The 17,576-nt window shown below is 42.9% G+C and overlaps 2 protein-coding genes across 2 annotated transcripts; both read right to left on the bottom strand.

The window, feature by feature from the left end:
- Positions 1–170: 170 nt before the first annotated feature.
- Positions 171–9,879, bottom strand: LOC128754032 (phosphatidylinositol 4-kinase type 2-beta-like). The gene is made up of 11 exons (XM_053856338.1): positions 9,372–9,879; positions 4,614–4,765; positions 4,419–4,499; positions 4,002–4,121; positions 3,762–3,893; positions 3,473–3,626; positions 3,334–3,395; positions 2,498–2,603; positions 2,297–2,430; positions 2,169–2,228; positions 171–1,103 (listed from the first exon to the last, which is right to left on the bottom strand). Exons 1-11 carry the CDS (start codon positions 9,703–9,705, stop codon positions 930–932), a joined length of 1,509 nt encoding a protein of 502 aa, XP_053712313.1. The 5' UTR covers positions 9,706–9,879; the 3' UTR covers positions 171–929.
- A 2,993-nt stretch (positions 9,880–12,872) lies between these two features.
- Positions 12,873–15,707, bottom strand: zgc:195282 (uncharacterized protein LOC100192223 homolog). Its single transcript, XM_053857208.1, has 4 exons — positions 15,570–15,707; positions 13,597–13,691; positions 13,456–13,510; positions 12,873–12,975 (listed from the first exon to the last, which is right to left on the bottom strand). The coding sequence occupies exons 1-4, from the start codon at positions 15,610–15,612 to the stop codon at positions 12,965–12,967; spliced, it is 204 nt and encodes a 67-aa protein (XP_053713183.1). The 5' UTR covers positions 15,613–15,707; the 3' UTR covers positions 12,873–12,964.
- Between the last annotated feature and the right edge of the window lie 1,869 nt (positions 15,708–17,576).

Raw genomic sequence — 17,576 nt, 5'->3', positions numbered from 1 at the left:
CAAAGGTGTGGTCTGCACCACATACAGTCAAACAATCTAAGAACATAAAACCTTTAAAGGAAGACACTGAGTATCCCAAAATGGTCTTGACTTTAAACCCACATGTGAACACGGCTGACACCCGCTGGCGACACAAAAAAGGGGTGATGCATCCATCTTTAATTCCCAAATGTATTTTATTCATCATCTGTTAAATATACAACTATTCTGGTACAATCATGAAAAGTATCAAGATGCATAAATAAGAAACGCGGCGTCTCAGAGTGAGGGTCTCCTCGTGCACGCCGGCAATCCAACACAGCATGACAGCCAATACATTCATCTTGAGAGGAGAAAGACGTCGGCGTGCATGTGTCTTGAAATGTTCGGGAAGTCTAGAAAGAGTAAACTGTTTACATTCGAAGTCCGAGCCTTTTGCATTGGCTTCTATTCAAGTTTCATCAAGAGGCTGCGCACTCGTCCTTCCACAGACAGGTTTTGGCAGTAGTGACGGTGGAGGACACTGGTTTGCTTCGTTGACGCGGTGCGAGGTTGAAGCAGAGCTCTGACTGCACCAGTCAAACACCTCCGGTGGAGCGTGAGCTCATTTCCATTTTCCAAAAGCAAACACGCAAGGCAAAACAAGACTGGGAGCATGAGCTCGGTGGAGAATCTCAAGCTGCTGGTTAGGAGCACGCTGAAGACGCCACTGTGGCTCTTGAGTGAGGATCACGCCATCCTCCTCGGACCAATTGACAAACCCAGTCTGTGTGAAAAGCCCCTTATTCATTCAAGTCGCCATGGCAACCACAAATGGTTGGAATGCCGATATCACAACGACAGCTTCATAAATTAGGAAGTGACCTTGTGCCCAACTTCTTTGCGGATCACGCTCAAGGTTTTCCTCGCGAAGAATCATTCCCTTCATTCATCACGCTCAAGTGGTTCCTCTACCAAGAGGTGAAAAAGGGACGTTTGCAGTGGAAGGTTTGCGTGAAGGCGTTGCCCAAAGTGACCACGCGGCCCTGGCTACCCGAGCGGCTGCGCTCCACCACCACACGGGGCATCTGTACCAGCTGGATGGGGCTCTTGCCGTCCTTCAGGGCTTGGGTCAGGTTCAGCACCTGTGGACAGACAGGGCCGCAGAGTATCACTTTCACTGGACGCATAAGAGTTTGTTTGGCTTCAGGTTTCAGGCGCTGAGGCTCCGGCTACGGCCACAGAACAATACCGCAGAGTGGCAGCAACATGCCGGCAAGAGTTGGAAGGCTTGTGGCGTGAGGCAATATTTTTATTGAACAGGGGATCAGATCAGTGCAGAGAACTACAGTAAGTTCTGATAAAGAGCAACTGCAAGTGGGTCACTCTGCAGACACGCGAGTAGAGGAGATCCAAAATAGGATGTGAAGAGGATGGAGGCCTAAAATAAATTTGTGATTGAGGATAAAAGACAACCGAAGCAAGATTGCTGCAGCGGGTGGAAACAGTTGGATGACAGAGAATTGTTCAGTGGCGTGAAGTGCAGCATTCATTCCTGTAAATGTCACCTTACACTTCATAAACACCAGGTTGGTTAGATTAGGCTTCATTGATCCAATAGCATTTCATCGTATCTCTCCTCACAACATTCAAACATTTTTAAGTTCAATACTGTTTTTATGAATCTTTTTCTCACATATTTTTAAAAATATTAGTACATTATAATTTAGATAATACGTAGATGTTGCTATATTTAAATGATAACTTTATTTCTACACATAGCAAATGGACTTTTCTCAGCTAAGTATTGTCAAAGATAGAGGCAATATTTTCATGAACTACACTCCAAGAGGAGTAAATTGACAGTGAAGCATGAAGGCAAATAATTCTGTATGTACATGAAACTTTTTCTAGCAACCGAAATATGGTTCTGGTGGTTCAAGTACCAGCGCAGAGGGATCAGCGTTCCTGATCTGGGGTGGACTGGTAAAACAGTTCCGCTATAGAAAACGCACGTCTATTCTTTGTCAGAACGCAAAACGCTTGACACTGAATCACCCATTCACACAGGGACATATCGACCTTCAAATAACCATCGACCTTCAAGTCACGTGGCGACGCTTCTGAGTTGTGCCACCATAAAAAAAAGCCCGTCTCTATTAAGAGCATCTTGTTGTGAGTGTGTGTGAAGAACGAGTAGGAGAACTCACCTGTCCCCTCATGACGGACATTTGTCTCTCGAACATGGTTTTGTCGAAGCCCTTATCCGTCTGAGGAGCGAGAGACAGAGTCAGATCGGTCTTCACATTCATCGCTAAGAAATGATGAAGGTCGCTACCTTAAACATTTCATAGAGATCTTCACAGAGGTCCTGGACGAAGTTCATGTCGGAGAGCCGGGTCAGCACCAGGTCTCTGGTCTCTTGCGAGAAGGGCACTTTAGCCTGTGGGAGCCAGGCCCAGTGAAAGGGATCTAAAAGACAGACACGGTGCTGTCAGCTTGTAAGTCGGCGGCGTGTTAGACGGAGAGGTGGACGTACAGGCTCTCCACTCATCAGGGTGCTTAAAGGGAAAGGCCAGGCCGTTGTCGATGGCTGCGATCTTGATGCAGGACGCTGCTGTGCTGTTCTCTGGCCAGTCTGGGTCCTGCAGCGACAGGCGGGAGAGGAGCGCAGCGCAAGATTAATGACAGGCCACCACGGCACTTATTGATCACCGTCCAAAGAGCAGATGGACGACAACCTTTACTCATTCATCAATGATTTGGTAATGATGATTGATGATGCGCGGTCACCCGCACCGGCAGAAGGTCACTTGGGCAAAGTGATATAGCAGCATCAATCACTCATGAGCTTCTACAAGTGAGGCAATGGGAAACTGCCTGTTGACACACACAAGTACAGCACAAGCTATTTGCTTTTGATAGTGAGTAGATCAACGAAAATGGAGGCTCAAATCGAGTTAGAACATCCATCCGACTCATGGGTCAAAAGCACCACTGTGACAGGTAGATGTACTGGCTTCGTATTGGGGACCAGAACATGGCAGAAGAAGGAAGGCACAAACTGGAGCGACTAGCTTGCATTGCATTAGAAGACGGTGAGCCAGCTCACTGACTCAATGAACTGATAGTAGTTGGGGCTTTGTCTGAAGCAATATGGGTCTTATGGTGGGCAGCGTTTCTATACAAGCATAATGCTTTCCAACAAACATAATGAATCTGATAAAGTAGTACACAATAGAATCAATAGTGATGGAGAAGAGACAAACAAACGGCAGTATTTCATTAAATAAAGACATTTTCAAGAACACCAGAAAAATGACGTTGCTCCAAGAGTACAGTAAAGTTCTCAAGTATGCAGCAGTCAAACCTCACCTTCGGTGCCTCCGAGTCTCCCGGCTTCTCATACTTGATCAACCAGTTATCGTTTCCTCGATCTGACAGCGATGACAACAGAGAGAATGTGCATGAGCCAGCGTGTTTACGTGACAGCGTGGAAGAGTGACGCAGTCACCTGTGTTTCTGATGACGTAGTCCAGCACCACCAGCCGTTCGAACTGAGACTGCAGCTGCTTCCTGATGTTCTCTGGCAAAGGTTCGGCCTCGAAGCGCCGCAGCCAGTAGTCCGCCTCCCGGTAGCCCTCCACAAAGAGCTGAAAGGAACCCACCTGAGGGTACAAGGAAAACGAATAGAGCCTTTGCAATTCAGTTGATGTGAATGACACATCCACTTCAAGACGAGACAAAGATATGACTCTTATAATATGCTAGACTTATTGTCTAATGAGATTTAGATTTATTACCTTGGGTGGAAGACCCACTCGGTGAAACCGCCGTCCAACTTTTGGCACTTTTTCCAAGGCGTATTTCTTTCCTCTAGACTTGGCTCTGTCGATGGCACTGTAATGAAAGGTCTCACTGGCCAAGTACACCACCTAATATAAGGGGAGAGGAGGGGAGCGGAGGGGGAGCAGCGTTCATGTCCTGGTGGTCACAGCTGGCCACTTTCCCAAAAATGTTTAAATATAGACCTAGAGACCAACCTTGGTTTTTGGGACTATTCCCAAGCACAGCTTGGTGTCGACGAGTGAAGCAGCGGCCTCTGAGAGGTAACCCTGGTTGGGCAATAGGCAGCCTCGACCGAAGCAACAGGGACAGCAGAGCTGCAGGAGAGGAGGCATAAAAAGTGTGGAATACAGCGTCATAGAAAACAATTGTACAGTCAACATGAGTCACTGCCTGCCCATGAAAAAGTAAAACCATGAGGTTAAAAAAAAGCAGAATTTATTCAGTCATTCTTGGCCACTAGTTCCCAGATGTCAGGGTAACTCTGGGCTTCAGGCTTTAGTTAAGATTCATCCAGTAAAATCAGTATGTTTTTTTTGGACAGAAGAAGGAAATCCCTGGCGGAAACTACTGAGGCTCAGAGGGAGCGTGCAAACTATGATGAAATACAGTACCTTGTGAAAATATTTGGTCCATTTTGGATTCAAGTGACCGTAGGGTTCCTCTGACTTTGGTTTAAAAACTCCAACTGTTTTCTGTAGATAAGAGCAGCACACAACACGTTTTAAAGTCAATATTCCAAACTCAACAGGCCGATAAGTGATCCACGGGGCAAGATAGCGACTAGTGCAGCTTACTTAGTTCCTTACCCGTTTTGCATCTTTGACAAAGTAGCTTCCACTGGACCCCTGGGATATCCTCTCTGGACAGACGCCGTTCTCAATGGCCTGTTCAGCCCTTTGGATGATGTCAGCAAACTCCGGATCGGCAGGGAAATGGTTAAACTCCCCACCATTGGCTCCTGGAAATAAAAGGGTTGGTTTTGACTCACCTATAACTTTGAGACACGTGGATTATCATCTACATTACACAGCATTTAATTGACTTGAAACTTGATCGCGCATGGGGCCACGTTTGGCCCCCAGGCTTGAGTTTGACGTACGTGGTTTGACTCATGAAAAGCTTTACAGGATCCATGATGCATTTCAAGCTAGTTTGTGCAGTGAGAGCAGCGCTTGCCAAACGTTATTACCTGTATTGAAGAGGTCCCTATTATCATGGTCTGACCTAGAACTGATCCGCATTTGCTTTGACATGTGCATATTAGCTGAGGGCGTTTCTAATTCTAACAGCAAACTGAATGCCTAACCTAAACACTATTCGTCACCTTAACCCTGTTTGAGGTTCTTAACAGGAGCCCAACCTGCATCACTAGCTTCTTCGGCTGCTTTCTTTTCAGATGCAAATGGGACATTTCCTACTTCTCCACACTCTTTCGGCACAGAATGGTAATTGTACGCCTGCTGCGAGCACAGCGGGGATATATATTACAATTGTGTCTGGAGGGTCAGTGAGGGCCCAACATCCCGAGCGACACGCCCCATGTGAAGCGGGTTTCGATTAAGAAGTGTACAAATGAAAAATGGAAGAGCTCCAAAAGTATCCGATTGGTCGTCTAAGTCATGTAGTACTACTCTCTATAATCGTCGGCACATTTTCTGACGGTAATGCTGTCGAACTGGGAGTCACACCAACATGGCGTAAATCATAATGGGACGGGCTTCTACCTTTGGTTGAAAAAAAAACACTGAAAAAAATTCCCCATATGAATGGATGCCGAAACGTCGGCTAGTATTAGCTCATACTTTTGCATTTAAAAACGCAAAACATAATTTTCCAAACGTGAAAACCAGCTTGTTGATATCTTGTCGAGTTGCGCCACAGATAATGTTTGAATTCTGGTTGTTCGACACATATTTCTGCAATGTAATTCTAAATGTTCAACCCATATATGCAGAACGTGCCAATAGTAACTATCGCTCGGCTGGCCAACTTCCGAGTTCAGTGGAACGAACCAAAATTTTACGTCAAAGTGAGTAAAAGCTCTGATAGGCTTCTTAAAAAAGAGGTCAACCCCATGTGGTTTGAGCTAAAAGCCTTGCTTGAGAACTCGCTGTTTGAGTGCTCAAAACGTCGTTGAAACAAGCAAGTATTTTTTTTGACAGAGGTCATTCAACTCTCTTCCCATAGCTAAGAGTCAGGTCCACAGAAAAGCTCAGCTCTCTGGCGTAGTCTGATGTATCGGGTGACCAAGCCCGTCAGTCGGAATTCGGACAGCATCGTTTCAATCGTTTCCTATTACAGACTCAAACCTCCTGAAACTAGTCACCACCTTTCCACCAGAAAACTAGTGAATTAGAATGGTGTCACTTGTCTCTCACATCGACCGCACAAGTAGTTACACAGGTGTAAGCTCCTTATTACCCACTTCATTTTCAGCATGAACCTCTTGAACTTTTAAAAGTTTTACTGTTTGGGATGACAAGTAAAAACTAAGTTATAAAAGTAGATCCTGTTTGTGGACAGTCACATAAATATTGCTTCCATTATTGGAAAAGTAGGGCAGTTATATAATACTTGTTATTCTAAAGTCTTTTGCTGACATGCCTGCCATCAGGAATAGCTCTATTGATGTGGTTCATGTTGTCCCTAAACACTAAATAAAGGTGCCATTCTACTGAACTCAGTAGGTTGCATAAGCGTCAATTGTCTCCACCATATGCAAATTAATTTGTTCTGTATGCAAATTATTTCTAAGTGACAGAACATGCAGTGAGCACATGATGCGAAAAGAAATCAGGACTATATGGTGGACCGTTTCAAATTCTTATTAGCAATCCATCCGTCACATGACATGAAACAACAGCAGTGGAGTCAGCTGACAAAAACAAAGCCAGGGGGCAACTGAGGAAAGGAGCGCCAAATTACGACAGGGAGGAAGACTTGCGCTAAAGCGACTAAGAGACAGCTTTCATAGGCAGATTACATTGAAAAGTTGCATCATGAATACCAAATCTATGCAGGGCGGGAGCCCAAGTTCACGACATTCTGAAATATCTCTGTTGCTGTTATGCAAGCTACTTCCTCAAACATCACTGTGTTGTCATGGGTTGACTTTGCGTGGCTCAAAGAAAAAAAATAAAACAATGACTCTATGAACATGTTTATTACACATAGCTGCTGAATCCACAGCATAACTCAAAATATTGTTTGAACTACTGGTTGTAGTCAATTAAGAGAATGGCTTATGTCATCAGCAAGTCTTTGTTTAGCATGTGACCAGAGTGTAATGACACTCTGTGCAGACAAGTTCCACCTCCCCAGCACAGGTGGAATGCGTGAACACCTGGTAGGGCACCTCTTCCACTCACCTACCCATTAGAGGAAGACAAGAGAGTGCAACGTGTCCTGCAATTACAGACTAATGTGCTTTCTAATGAAACCCTTTTTATTCCCCACCACCCTCAGAGTGTTAAAAATGGAATCTTATCGAGAGCCTTTTTAAACTCTGCAGCACAACACAAGTGGATATTTCCATATTCACTCTGTGTTTATCAGCATGCCGAGGACTGGACTGTCGAATGGGTGTGTGGGTTTGGCCGTCCCAGGCTTTATGCATTTTTAACGCTAGTCTCTGAAAGCCCTCTGGGTCAGTTAATGGAGTCGGCAGAGGTTTCACAGCAGGACAGCAGCTCGGTCTCACTCTCCACCCCCTACAGGGACCAGACTGAAGTTGACTGCAACCCAATATTGAAATTTTAACTAAGATTTTGAAAGCAATCGCGATGGACCAGCAGGGAAGTTGAAAGTGAAATGTGTGTAAGACAGGAAATGCCTGCCCCAGGAGAAGAACGGTTTTAAAATGGGTGTGCAATAACGGGTTTAAAATAATCGTAGTTTATTTCTATGCCATTTCTTCTGATGACATCTCGATAAGGTCTTCAGCCAACTTTCTTTCTGTTCAGACAATGTTCTAAATCTTCTAAATAAAAACGGTGGACACATTTTAATGATTGAAATGCAACATACTTCAATAAATTCCGAGTTCTTAGTTAAAGCTTTGGGGGGAAAAAAAACATTTTGGAAATGGACAAAAACATCTTGATCTCAATTCAGAAAGCAATTCTCCTTCGTGATGTAAACCGCTGGAGGCATGATCTTTCACAGTAAAACAAAACATTAGTTGAGATGCTACTGTTACTGTTGAAATCTACATTCTTCTTAAACCCAACAATTATTTTCATGTACAGACACATAGGTATATTGTACATACACATACTGATATTTTACTATACATAGATTTATTTTCATTTCATTTTATTCTTTCAGTGTAAATAGAGAGCGGGAAACGTAATTTTCAGTTTTATAATATCACCCTACTTGAAATTGATAATAAAAATCTTGAATCTTAATGTTGATCACCTTGTACAACATGCATTTGTTTGCCGATACATAAACCTGTGACCTCCTAGCGCCCCAGATCAAGAGCTGACATAATCAGCATATGTGTGCCATTTCCACGGCAACTGAATCTCATATATTACAAGCAACCAAATCCTTTCAGTTAGCGTTCGGACATGAACAAGTTAGTGATGATTGAACAAACTAGAAGACAGTCGGTACAGGCCGTGTCTAATCTTAGATCAAGTGGCAAGTTTTCATGCATAATCACATCAAGCTTTCACTTCCGCAGAGGAGACACATTTTCTTGCTCCAAAAGTTGGCTCTACTGTATATCTGGAAGCAAAACATTCTGACCTGCTCTTCTTATTTATTTTCCATGGTTAACTTATGTAAAAACACCAAAATTCATCATTTCATTTTAATAAAGCTGTCAACTAGGCTTTGTTTTGGCTCTTTTTTCATTTATTTTTATCTTTTTTTTATTGTCTGGATTTTGTTTTTTTGGCACACCAACCTCCACATTGTCATATCAAATAAACGAAAACGTTCACGCATGATAAATAAATGAATAAAACTGACGTTTAACTAACTTTAATCACGAATACAGGCTTGCATGGCAACAGTAGCTTAAGATTAATCGCAGAAGTCTGAGATGAGCTAATAATTATTATTATTATTTCGACTTTTTCTGTTGGTAACATGGAACATGATGGCATGATGTTTGAAATGAATCAGAAACACTGTTTCCTGTGACTTAAGGGTATGACGTCACCAATCAGAAAAAAATACATGGTTAGGTCAGATGTCCTTAAAAGTCCTCACAGGCCAGATTTGGCCCCCGGGTCACGCGTTTGATGTGCGCTTGATGACAAAGGATATTTGTCAAGGTTAAAACTCTGTTTGCTCAGTAGTCTACTCGACTATAAAGTGTATGACGTCACACACAAACACATCATTTACAGTCTCCATGTCAACGCTGTCACTTTGTTGAGCTGATTCGGAACACGTCGTCCAAAACAGTTTTTCCATGTCTTCTTCTAAGTTTATAAATGTCGGGAAACTACGAGTCGTTTAAAACCGAGCGATGAGGAAGTAGTCCCACACAGACTGAGCTCTCGACTTCACGTCATAAGCTCCGGAGCACCTGTGCGCGGAGTGTTTACCTGGCGAGGCCACGGTGTCCTTGTCCGACGACGAGCTTTGTCTCTTCCGCCGGCTCTGCTTCTCTCCCCGCGGAGGCGCCGATCCTCCGGTCAGGCACGGGAGAAGCAGCGTCTCCTCGCTGGATCCGTCCGTCTCCAGCTCGGTGAGGACACTTTCACAGGAGTCCGAGTAGCGCACGGCGACCCCCGGCTTCGCCAGAATCCCCGGACCGTTCCTGCCATACGAGTCACCTGGAGGCTCCGTGGGCTGGAAGCCGGAGTCCGCCGGCGACAGCGGCGTGACGGCTGAGTCCGCAGGCTCGCAGGGCTCTGTCGGGTCGCATTCTGACATCATCTTCGCTCACTTGTAGAGACACATTAAACGCGACACACCTACGACGACATTCGGCTAATTTCCAAACGGAACGGCTCCCATTAAACAGCTTAATTCAGCAACAGCTGCTTCCTCTCGCCGATCTGTCCACATATGCGCGCTCACATCCGCTTAGCTTCCTTGTCACCTCAGCACGCATGCGCGTCAGCAGCGAACCGCTGGCTGGGGTTGCCTTCAGGTAAACTCGGTGAATCCCGGATTGTGGAAAACGAGTCGCTGGCGTTTTCACCATTTTACACACACACACACACACACAAAAAAAAACAATAATAAATGCACATTTTTGTGCGTGAAATTGATGTCAATTTCCGTAAAATTGTACGAATAACTTCAAAATTGTATTAGCTTGATTTTATTGATCTTGTTTTGATCAATTGTTTTAATCTTTGTTTTTTCTCTCTCAAACTGTGACTATTTCTGCGTCTTTTAAAAGCGTAACCATGACAGTTTACGAAATTAGCGTTTGATGACAATCGACGGTGAAACAACTGTTTCCAAAGTACGTCGATGCCCGTAGATGGATGACGCAAGTGTCTTGGGGTCACGGATGAAGGAAGGGGGAAGGTTGAAAACAACGAATGGATCAGTGCTGTTGAGCCGGAAGGCATTGCTTTCAATGTGGTGGTCGATCTACATTTCTTCTCTCACCTGTGTTCACGAGTTTTGGCTGGTGAGCTACTGAACTTCCCAATGAGGCGATCCTAACCACCCCTTCAGCTCTCTTCACTTTCCCTCCTGAAAATGGGTGGGAAAATGTTCACTTTTATCTATTGTTTTATTGCTATCCAGCAGGTAAATATTTCAGCGCTTTGTTCTGTTTTTATTTTCCATCTTGCGACAGTGGAGAAGGGAGAAAAAAAGAGCCGAAAAAAAAAACAGTTTCAGAATTGGCCACTAGATGGTAACACTTCACAATACAAGACCGGTTGAACGATTCGCTCAAACCTTTACAGCAGAATCTTTCACTTTTGGACGCCTGTTTTTTTTTTTGTGTGTGGAATGGAAGCTCACATCAGTATATGGATGTTAACGACCATAGATCATTCGAGGTTTCATATTTTTTAAGAGATCACTGCTCACCATTAAACAGTATGATCAAAGTCAGAATAAAATATTCCATCTATCCATCTACCTGACAACCGACTTGTCTGTTTAATTCCAAGTGGCTCTTCATTTTGCCAGAATGAAAGCAGCCTCTGAGGGTGTCCCTATGGTCATTACATAGTCGGAGCGCTCCGAGGAGCCAAGGCAAAGTGGTGAACCACCCGCTGGCTCAATGGTGGCTGAAGATATTGTGTATGATATTTTGTATTTAATTTTGTTGGACAGTTGAGAGGGACGATACATCAGAGCACTCAGGTCAGGTGTTAATTGACCAATATTCCCAGAAGAGCCACGGTCATCATGACATTTTACATTCACCTTTTCTCCTGTGAAGGTCCAGTCTTCTGCAGGTGCAGCCGATAGGAGCAGCTGCAGCATATTGTACTCTGGAGTTTTTCAGTTGAATGCTTGGATATGTTGTTTCTAAATGATCATTCCCACCGTGGGAAATATAAAGGCAATCTAATCTAATCTAATCCAGTTACTGAATGTTGTCGTAGGACTGCTTCCTGGAGAGAAATCTTGTGCCAAACGTAGCACAATCCTCATCTCTACTTCTCAGCATCGCTCCACCTCGCACTCCATATCTCCTCTGTGAAAGCTGAGACACATGCAAATGAACCGTCAGACAGCTGGTATCAAAGTAGTCATGTGATCTCCCAAGGTAGGGGGTTAGAGGGTGAAGGAGACACGGGTAGAGGAGGGGCGGATGGAGGCCAGATCTGGAGTGAATTCCAGGTTCAAAAGCATTAAAGTAGAGTGAGGCCTCCTTGATGCTAAAAGGATTCCATGCTCCCTCGGTCTTTGTCCATTACGCTCTCAGGTGATATGAAGCATTCAAGGACAAATTAAATATGTTTGCCTCAGCATTTTCACTCTTGCGATAATTTCACTCATTTCAGTGGGTGAGAAGGCAGTGCAGCAGGCATGGCTTGAACTGACTTCAACTCTTTTGGCAAGCACACAAGGTTACTACTGTGCCAGCACGACCAAGCCAACACTTCCCTCTAACCTTTGCCTCCCCACTTCATCATAATTGGACAGTCTGCCTATGCAAATCTGCATCTGAAATACATATGGAGAGAGGCATAACAACAATAATAATACTAATAATTATTATTTGCATATTTTCAACAGAAAAGAAATATGCTGAATTATCATCAGTTTTGAAAAACTAAAAGTAAACAAGACAAGAAATGGATCTTAAAAAAAAAAAAAAAAAAAAAGTAAACTCTACACGACAAGAAAAAAAATGCTTTTGGCATAAAGCTCATTTCCATGAGCAAGATTGCATTCATCTGTCCCATCAACTCTCATCCTGAGGGAGGTCGGAACTTCCTGGCAAATTTTCTGTACACAGTAAACAACTATGGCAACACCAATCGTCTGTCTCAGATTCAACAACAAAAATAAAGGCTTGCTTTATTCCATACCAGCAGCCAGAAATGTGTCTTGCCAAACGTTTAACACCTAAAATTCCCTTTTTAGGAGAAGGTCCCCCTTCTTTGCCTGCTCTTTACAGTCACCTTACCTATTCTGTCCAAGGCTGCTCTGTCTGCCTGCAGCTCTGGGCCAACTCCAGGATTGTTAGAACTCGGTCTGCAGTTGCTGAGAATTTGGCAGAGGAGAACAATGTACTGACAGTGAGCTCCCAAAGTGTGGATGTCTCTGTGGGTTTCATGCAAGGAGCAGACTTCTAATTCAGATTATAGCAGTCTGTTCACCTTCTTTGTGCATAGTAACTGATAAGCATCTAATCTCTAAAAATGGCAAGCTTAGTTCTCATTCTATTACGCAGTTTTATGTTACAAGCTTTGCAACAACTTCTTTTGTCAGTGGATTCAAATTGAATTATTATGCATAAATATATCAATATTAAATGTGTTGGGCTAATACATTACTGCATTTCAACCTGCTCCATGTGTTTGTTTATGCTTTATTTTATCCAGACCAGCACACAAGGTGCTTGCTTTTCATATTTGACCACAGCGACCAAAGAATTTGGAAACAGGTTTATTCACATTCACCAAACTATCGGCACCAAACCATTATGAATCGGGAATGGAGGTCTCTGCACATGCAAATCTTCAAGTCTCTTTTGTTTTGGTAATATCCATCACCTTTTACCTATCAGGGGAGAAAAAAAAGAACCTTTATAGAAGATGCTATGAATATTTGTAGTCATGTATGACAACTTATAACAATGCTTCTTACAAATGATAAAGCTCAGGGGTTCTTGAGCCTTAACTAGATTGAGTTGAGTCCACAACATAATAGGAAAAAAATATGCATGAAAATAAAGAGACAAGTATTTCAATTTTTACACGAGTGACAGTGAAGAAGAGAGGAGTCTTCACTCAACAATGTTAAAACATTAGGTACAATAATCCAAATAACCCATAGACTTAGAAAATGAATAATGTAATGTATCGTTGTTTAAAATGTTTTGGATTGAAAAACAAGAAACCTCCAGCATAAACCGACAGTGCTGTGCCCCTCTGACCCAAATGAATGGGTGATATGTGATATAAAAACAGTCATTCAATGGACTAATATGAGCCATATGAGCAAAAAATACAGTTATTTCAAAGGTTTAAAAACACTTACTTCGTGGGCCAAACATCCGTAAGTAGCAATGTGAGCAGTAGGGCTTCTCATCATACTGAAAGAAAGTCAAATCAGCGCTGGGCTCATTTATCCCTGCATTTCATTGAATTAGTATCCCACAACAATTGAAGTTTCCGGTACCTCAGCGTGCTGCCCTGCTGTGAGCTGCCGGTTGCATTTCTGACACTTCAGACACAGCGGATGATAATCTCTTCCCAGCGATCGTTTCTTCTCACCTGCTCCGCCGAAATGTTTGAGCATCAAGATTAAACGTGCACTGATGCAGATGGTGAATGCAAGGAGAAAAGGCTTTAACCAAAACTTTGCTTTGATTTGTCGTGCGTTTATGTTTATTCACTCAGTAATGTTTCAGCAAAAGCAACATTCTCGACATCCGTCTGATTTTATGTTGTTCCCTGAGCAGCATTCAACATAATCAATGCTTTTTCTGCCACTTTGATTCCTATTTTTGGCACACCCTTTAGTTTCTCTTGGCATAAATCGCATTGGAGAGAGCCCATGACTCATATTAATAAGCACAACTCCACCATTGCTCTCTTCCAAATGTTACCCTAATCCTAATATTCATTTATTCCCTCTCGCTGATCGTACTACATGAAGTACACATGGTCATTGAGTCAAACATTGAGCCGCCAACCTGCCCTCACTTTACATCCACTCATTTTCAGTCTTTCCTGAAGTGGCTGAGCAAGAGAAAAAGCTGTGTTGACTCATCTGCGATTCCCTGCAACGACTAGTCGACACAGTCCGCCATATTTTATACTATTAATAACTATAAAATACTATGAATTGGACACTGACAGGTTCATTGGTCCACTAGTCGTGACGCCATCATTCTCGTCGGACAGTCCCCAGTAAGAGGAGTAATGTCAGTGACAATGGCGACCCAAACTATGGAACCATTTCACAAAGGACACATCAAAGGACACATATCTTTCAAACATTTTGAACAATTTAAAATTCAAATGCAAAGTTTCAAGACAACATTTAACATGACACTATTGTTTACAACACTGAAAATACTTTTTTAGTTATTTTAATTTATGTTGACAACATTACAGTCATGTTGACATGTCCATCAGTTCATATGAGCCGTATGCTGGCTAGTCGACTAATCACTACGGTAGTCGGCACTTAGTCTGCGATCAAAATAATTATATAATTATTTCCAGTACATTCAGTATAAAAATATCAATGGCAACATTATGACAATACAGTATGTTTCTCTGCTACACTCAGATGACAGAATGTGCCATCTTGGTTTGAGGTTCGCTAAAAGTTTGATGTAGTATACAATAAAGATATGTCACAAATACAACCAGAAAATGCAAGTGAAAGTATAATTATAATGATTAATATAGTTGTGCACAACAACATGAAAGTGGATTGGACTTTCAAAAATATTTGACAGCAGCTCATCAAAAGGACTTGATTTTTGTGCAGCTAAACAATTCACGCATAGTGAATATGAACGTACAGAGTCACGTGTCTCAGTCAAGATGAGCTCACAGTGCTGCTCATTGACAAATCTGAGCGAAACATCGCATGATTTCCACTGTTATTAGTCATCACTGTAGGCTGATAATCATTTCCATTCAGCTTGTGAAATGCCTGTTCTTCCTCAATGCATTTCACCATTTGCTTTTTATTTATTGCTTGCAAGGTTTAGACAAATCGATCAACGAGTCTTTTTTTTTCATTGGCCGAGAAACACGCAGGCACCAACATGCGTTACATGAATATGAATTCAATATATCTGCAACAACAGTATGAGTCACACATATTTTCAGCTCGACATTATTGCTAACATCCTTGGTGCCACTTCTTCTTCAGCAAATGTCATGTTTCAGTGATGAAAATTCAAACAGCATTATGCAAATGTGTTAGGTAAAACCTACTTCCTGTTGTAGCCATAGATGTTTGAATGACAGGGACTTTTGTAAGAAAACAGAATACATTTCCGATAACTCAAGCTAAAACCAGTCATTCAATTCAGGGTCAGAACATTTTCATCAATATAAAAGTGAGCTTTCATTCATTAGGAACAGATGTCAGATTTACATTTCAACAATGCCACGCATGAAGCTACTCACCGAAGTAGACAGGTTTTGCACAGATTGGACAGTAACCCACCATGATGCTATACAGTATATACGTAGGTGCAGTGAGAACACAAGCCTGAGAAGGCGTCAAGCGAGAACCGTTAAACTGTAAATATGCCGACGTCTTCTGAAGTCTGCACCAGGATGTGGTGAGGGGGACGTCACAGGCAGAGTGAAGAGTGTGATTTGAGAAATGAAAACAGCTTGTCAGAGAGGAGAGGAGGGTTTGACACCTTTAATCACAGCTTTAAACAAGAGGCTTCATTTGTGCTGAAGATTACGAGGAGCGGTTTATTTCTTACGGTGTTCCACATCCCAAACAACTGCATCATTCGGTACAGGCCCTGTTTGCCACCTCAATCTTTCCTGTAACAGACTTTTTTAGTCTGAGGGAGAAAATCTTAAGTCCTAAACAGCAAGGAGGCATCCATGGCGGATCCTTATGAGATGCCTGAACCACCTCAACTGACTCCTTTTCAACGTGGAAAAGAGAAACCCTCCTCTCGTCTTAAAAAAAAGAATTACAGCCACTTGTATCTGGAATCGCGTTCTTTCGGATATGACCCACAGCTCATGACCATAAGCGAGGGTCGGGATGGAGATTGATCGGTAACTAGAGAGCTTTGCCTTTTGGCTCAGATCCCTCTTCCACACGACAGTGCGGAACAGCGACTGCAATAACACCCCTGCTGCGCCGATTCGCCGACCAATCTCCAGCTCCCTTAAGACCCCAAGAACCCAAGAATTTCTACACTTGAGGCAGGAGCTCATTCCTCACCCTGAGAGAGCAATCCATCCTTTTCCTGGAAATATAGTCAAAAATAATTTTTAAAAATAAAGGTGAATCACAGCATATTAACCAGTACATTAGTCATTATAAAGGTTTGTGTCTTGTGACGACTGACTCGATTTCACCCTGAAATAGTCACCAAAACGTCACTCTAAACACCATTACTACCAAATATTAAATGTAAATAAAACGTATTTAGTATAGTTGGTAGTTCATATGTGTTCCCCAGTCTAAAGTCTAATCCAGTTGTCATGTATGACACATCTGATCTCACAATAACACATTGAAACATGACTCACAAATGTTTGATAGTTTCTAGTCATATTCAAGTCCCAAATATTTGTAAGTCAAACTTGCCTATTGGTAGATTAAGGGACCGTCTTCAGACTTCAGTGTATAAATTTAACGGGGCAGAGAGAGAAGCTGAAGCTAAGAATGACAAGAAGAAGAAAACAAAAAAGCAGCTGTCACCAGCTCAAATTACCTGATATCTTCTCTTCTCTTCTTCTCTGTTAGCCTCTTTTCCAGATTAAAAACGAGTGGTTGAGCCTCTGAGTTTGCAAAGAAACCTGACACCCCGTCGTTCAAACGTTCTCTACCTGAACACACTTGACATCATGTAGCCAAAAAAGCAGAAGGAAAGGACAGGTTGGGACAGACAGAGGGGAGGGGGGATGTGTGAGTTGAGCCAGTGATCCCCTCGGGATACGTGAAAGAGGGGACTGGGGTGAGGAGAGATGTAGGAGACAAGGAACGAGACAGTGGCTGGCCTCAGTTCAGCAGGGATGAACTCTGCTGAACTTCCTTGAACAGAATGAGGCCACTGAAGTCACTTTGTGGAATGGTCAAACTGAGAGCGGGTCTGTAATGTAATTTTAAATTCCTAATCTTCTCCGACAGTAGGGGCCATCAATCCCAACAAACGCTTTCAAATCTGAGTTTACATGACACAACACTGCTAACACAAAGTACCATTCATGTAAAAAGATATTCATTAGAATCATACTGTCGGGTATCTTTAACAGCAGGCGCGCAGAGGCGACCGGGGGGAATCTCGCCTTCCCGAATGGGTGTTTACTGGAGAAGAAAAGGACATTTGTGAGTCTATGACGACACGTCTACACCATTTTATCTACTGGGAAATTCACGGCCAACTCACATATATATGACGGCAACTCTCATTACAGTTAATCTGATTATAGTTGGAC

This window comes from Synchiropus splendidus, chromosome 2 (genome assembly GCF_027744825.2).
Source record: "Synchiropus splendidus isolate RoL2022-P1 chromosome 2, RoL_Sspl_1.0, whole genome shotgun sequence".
Taxonomy (NCBI): Eukaryota; Metazoa; Chordata; class Actinopteri; order Syngnathiformes; family Callionymidae; genus Synchiropus; species Synchiropus splendidus.
This window is presented reverse-complemented; position numbering and strand designations above follow the sequence as displayed.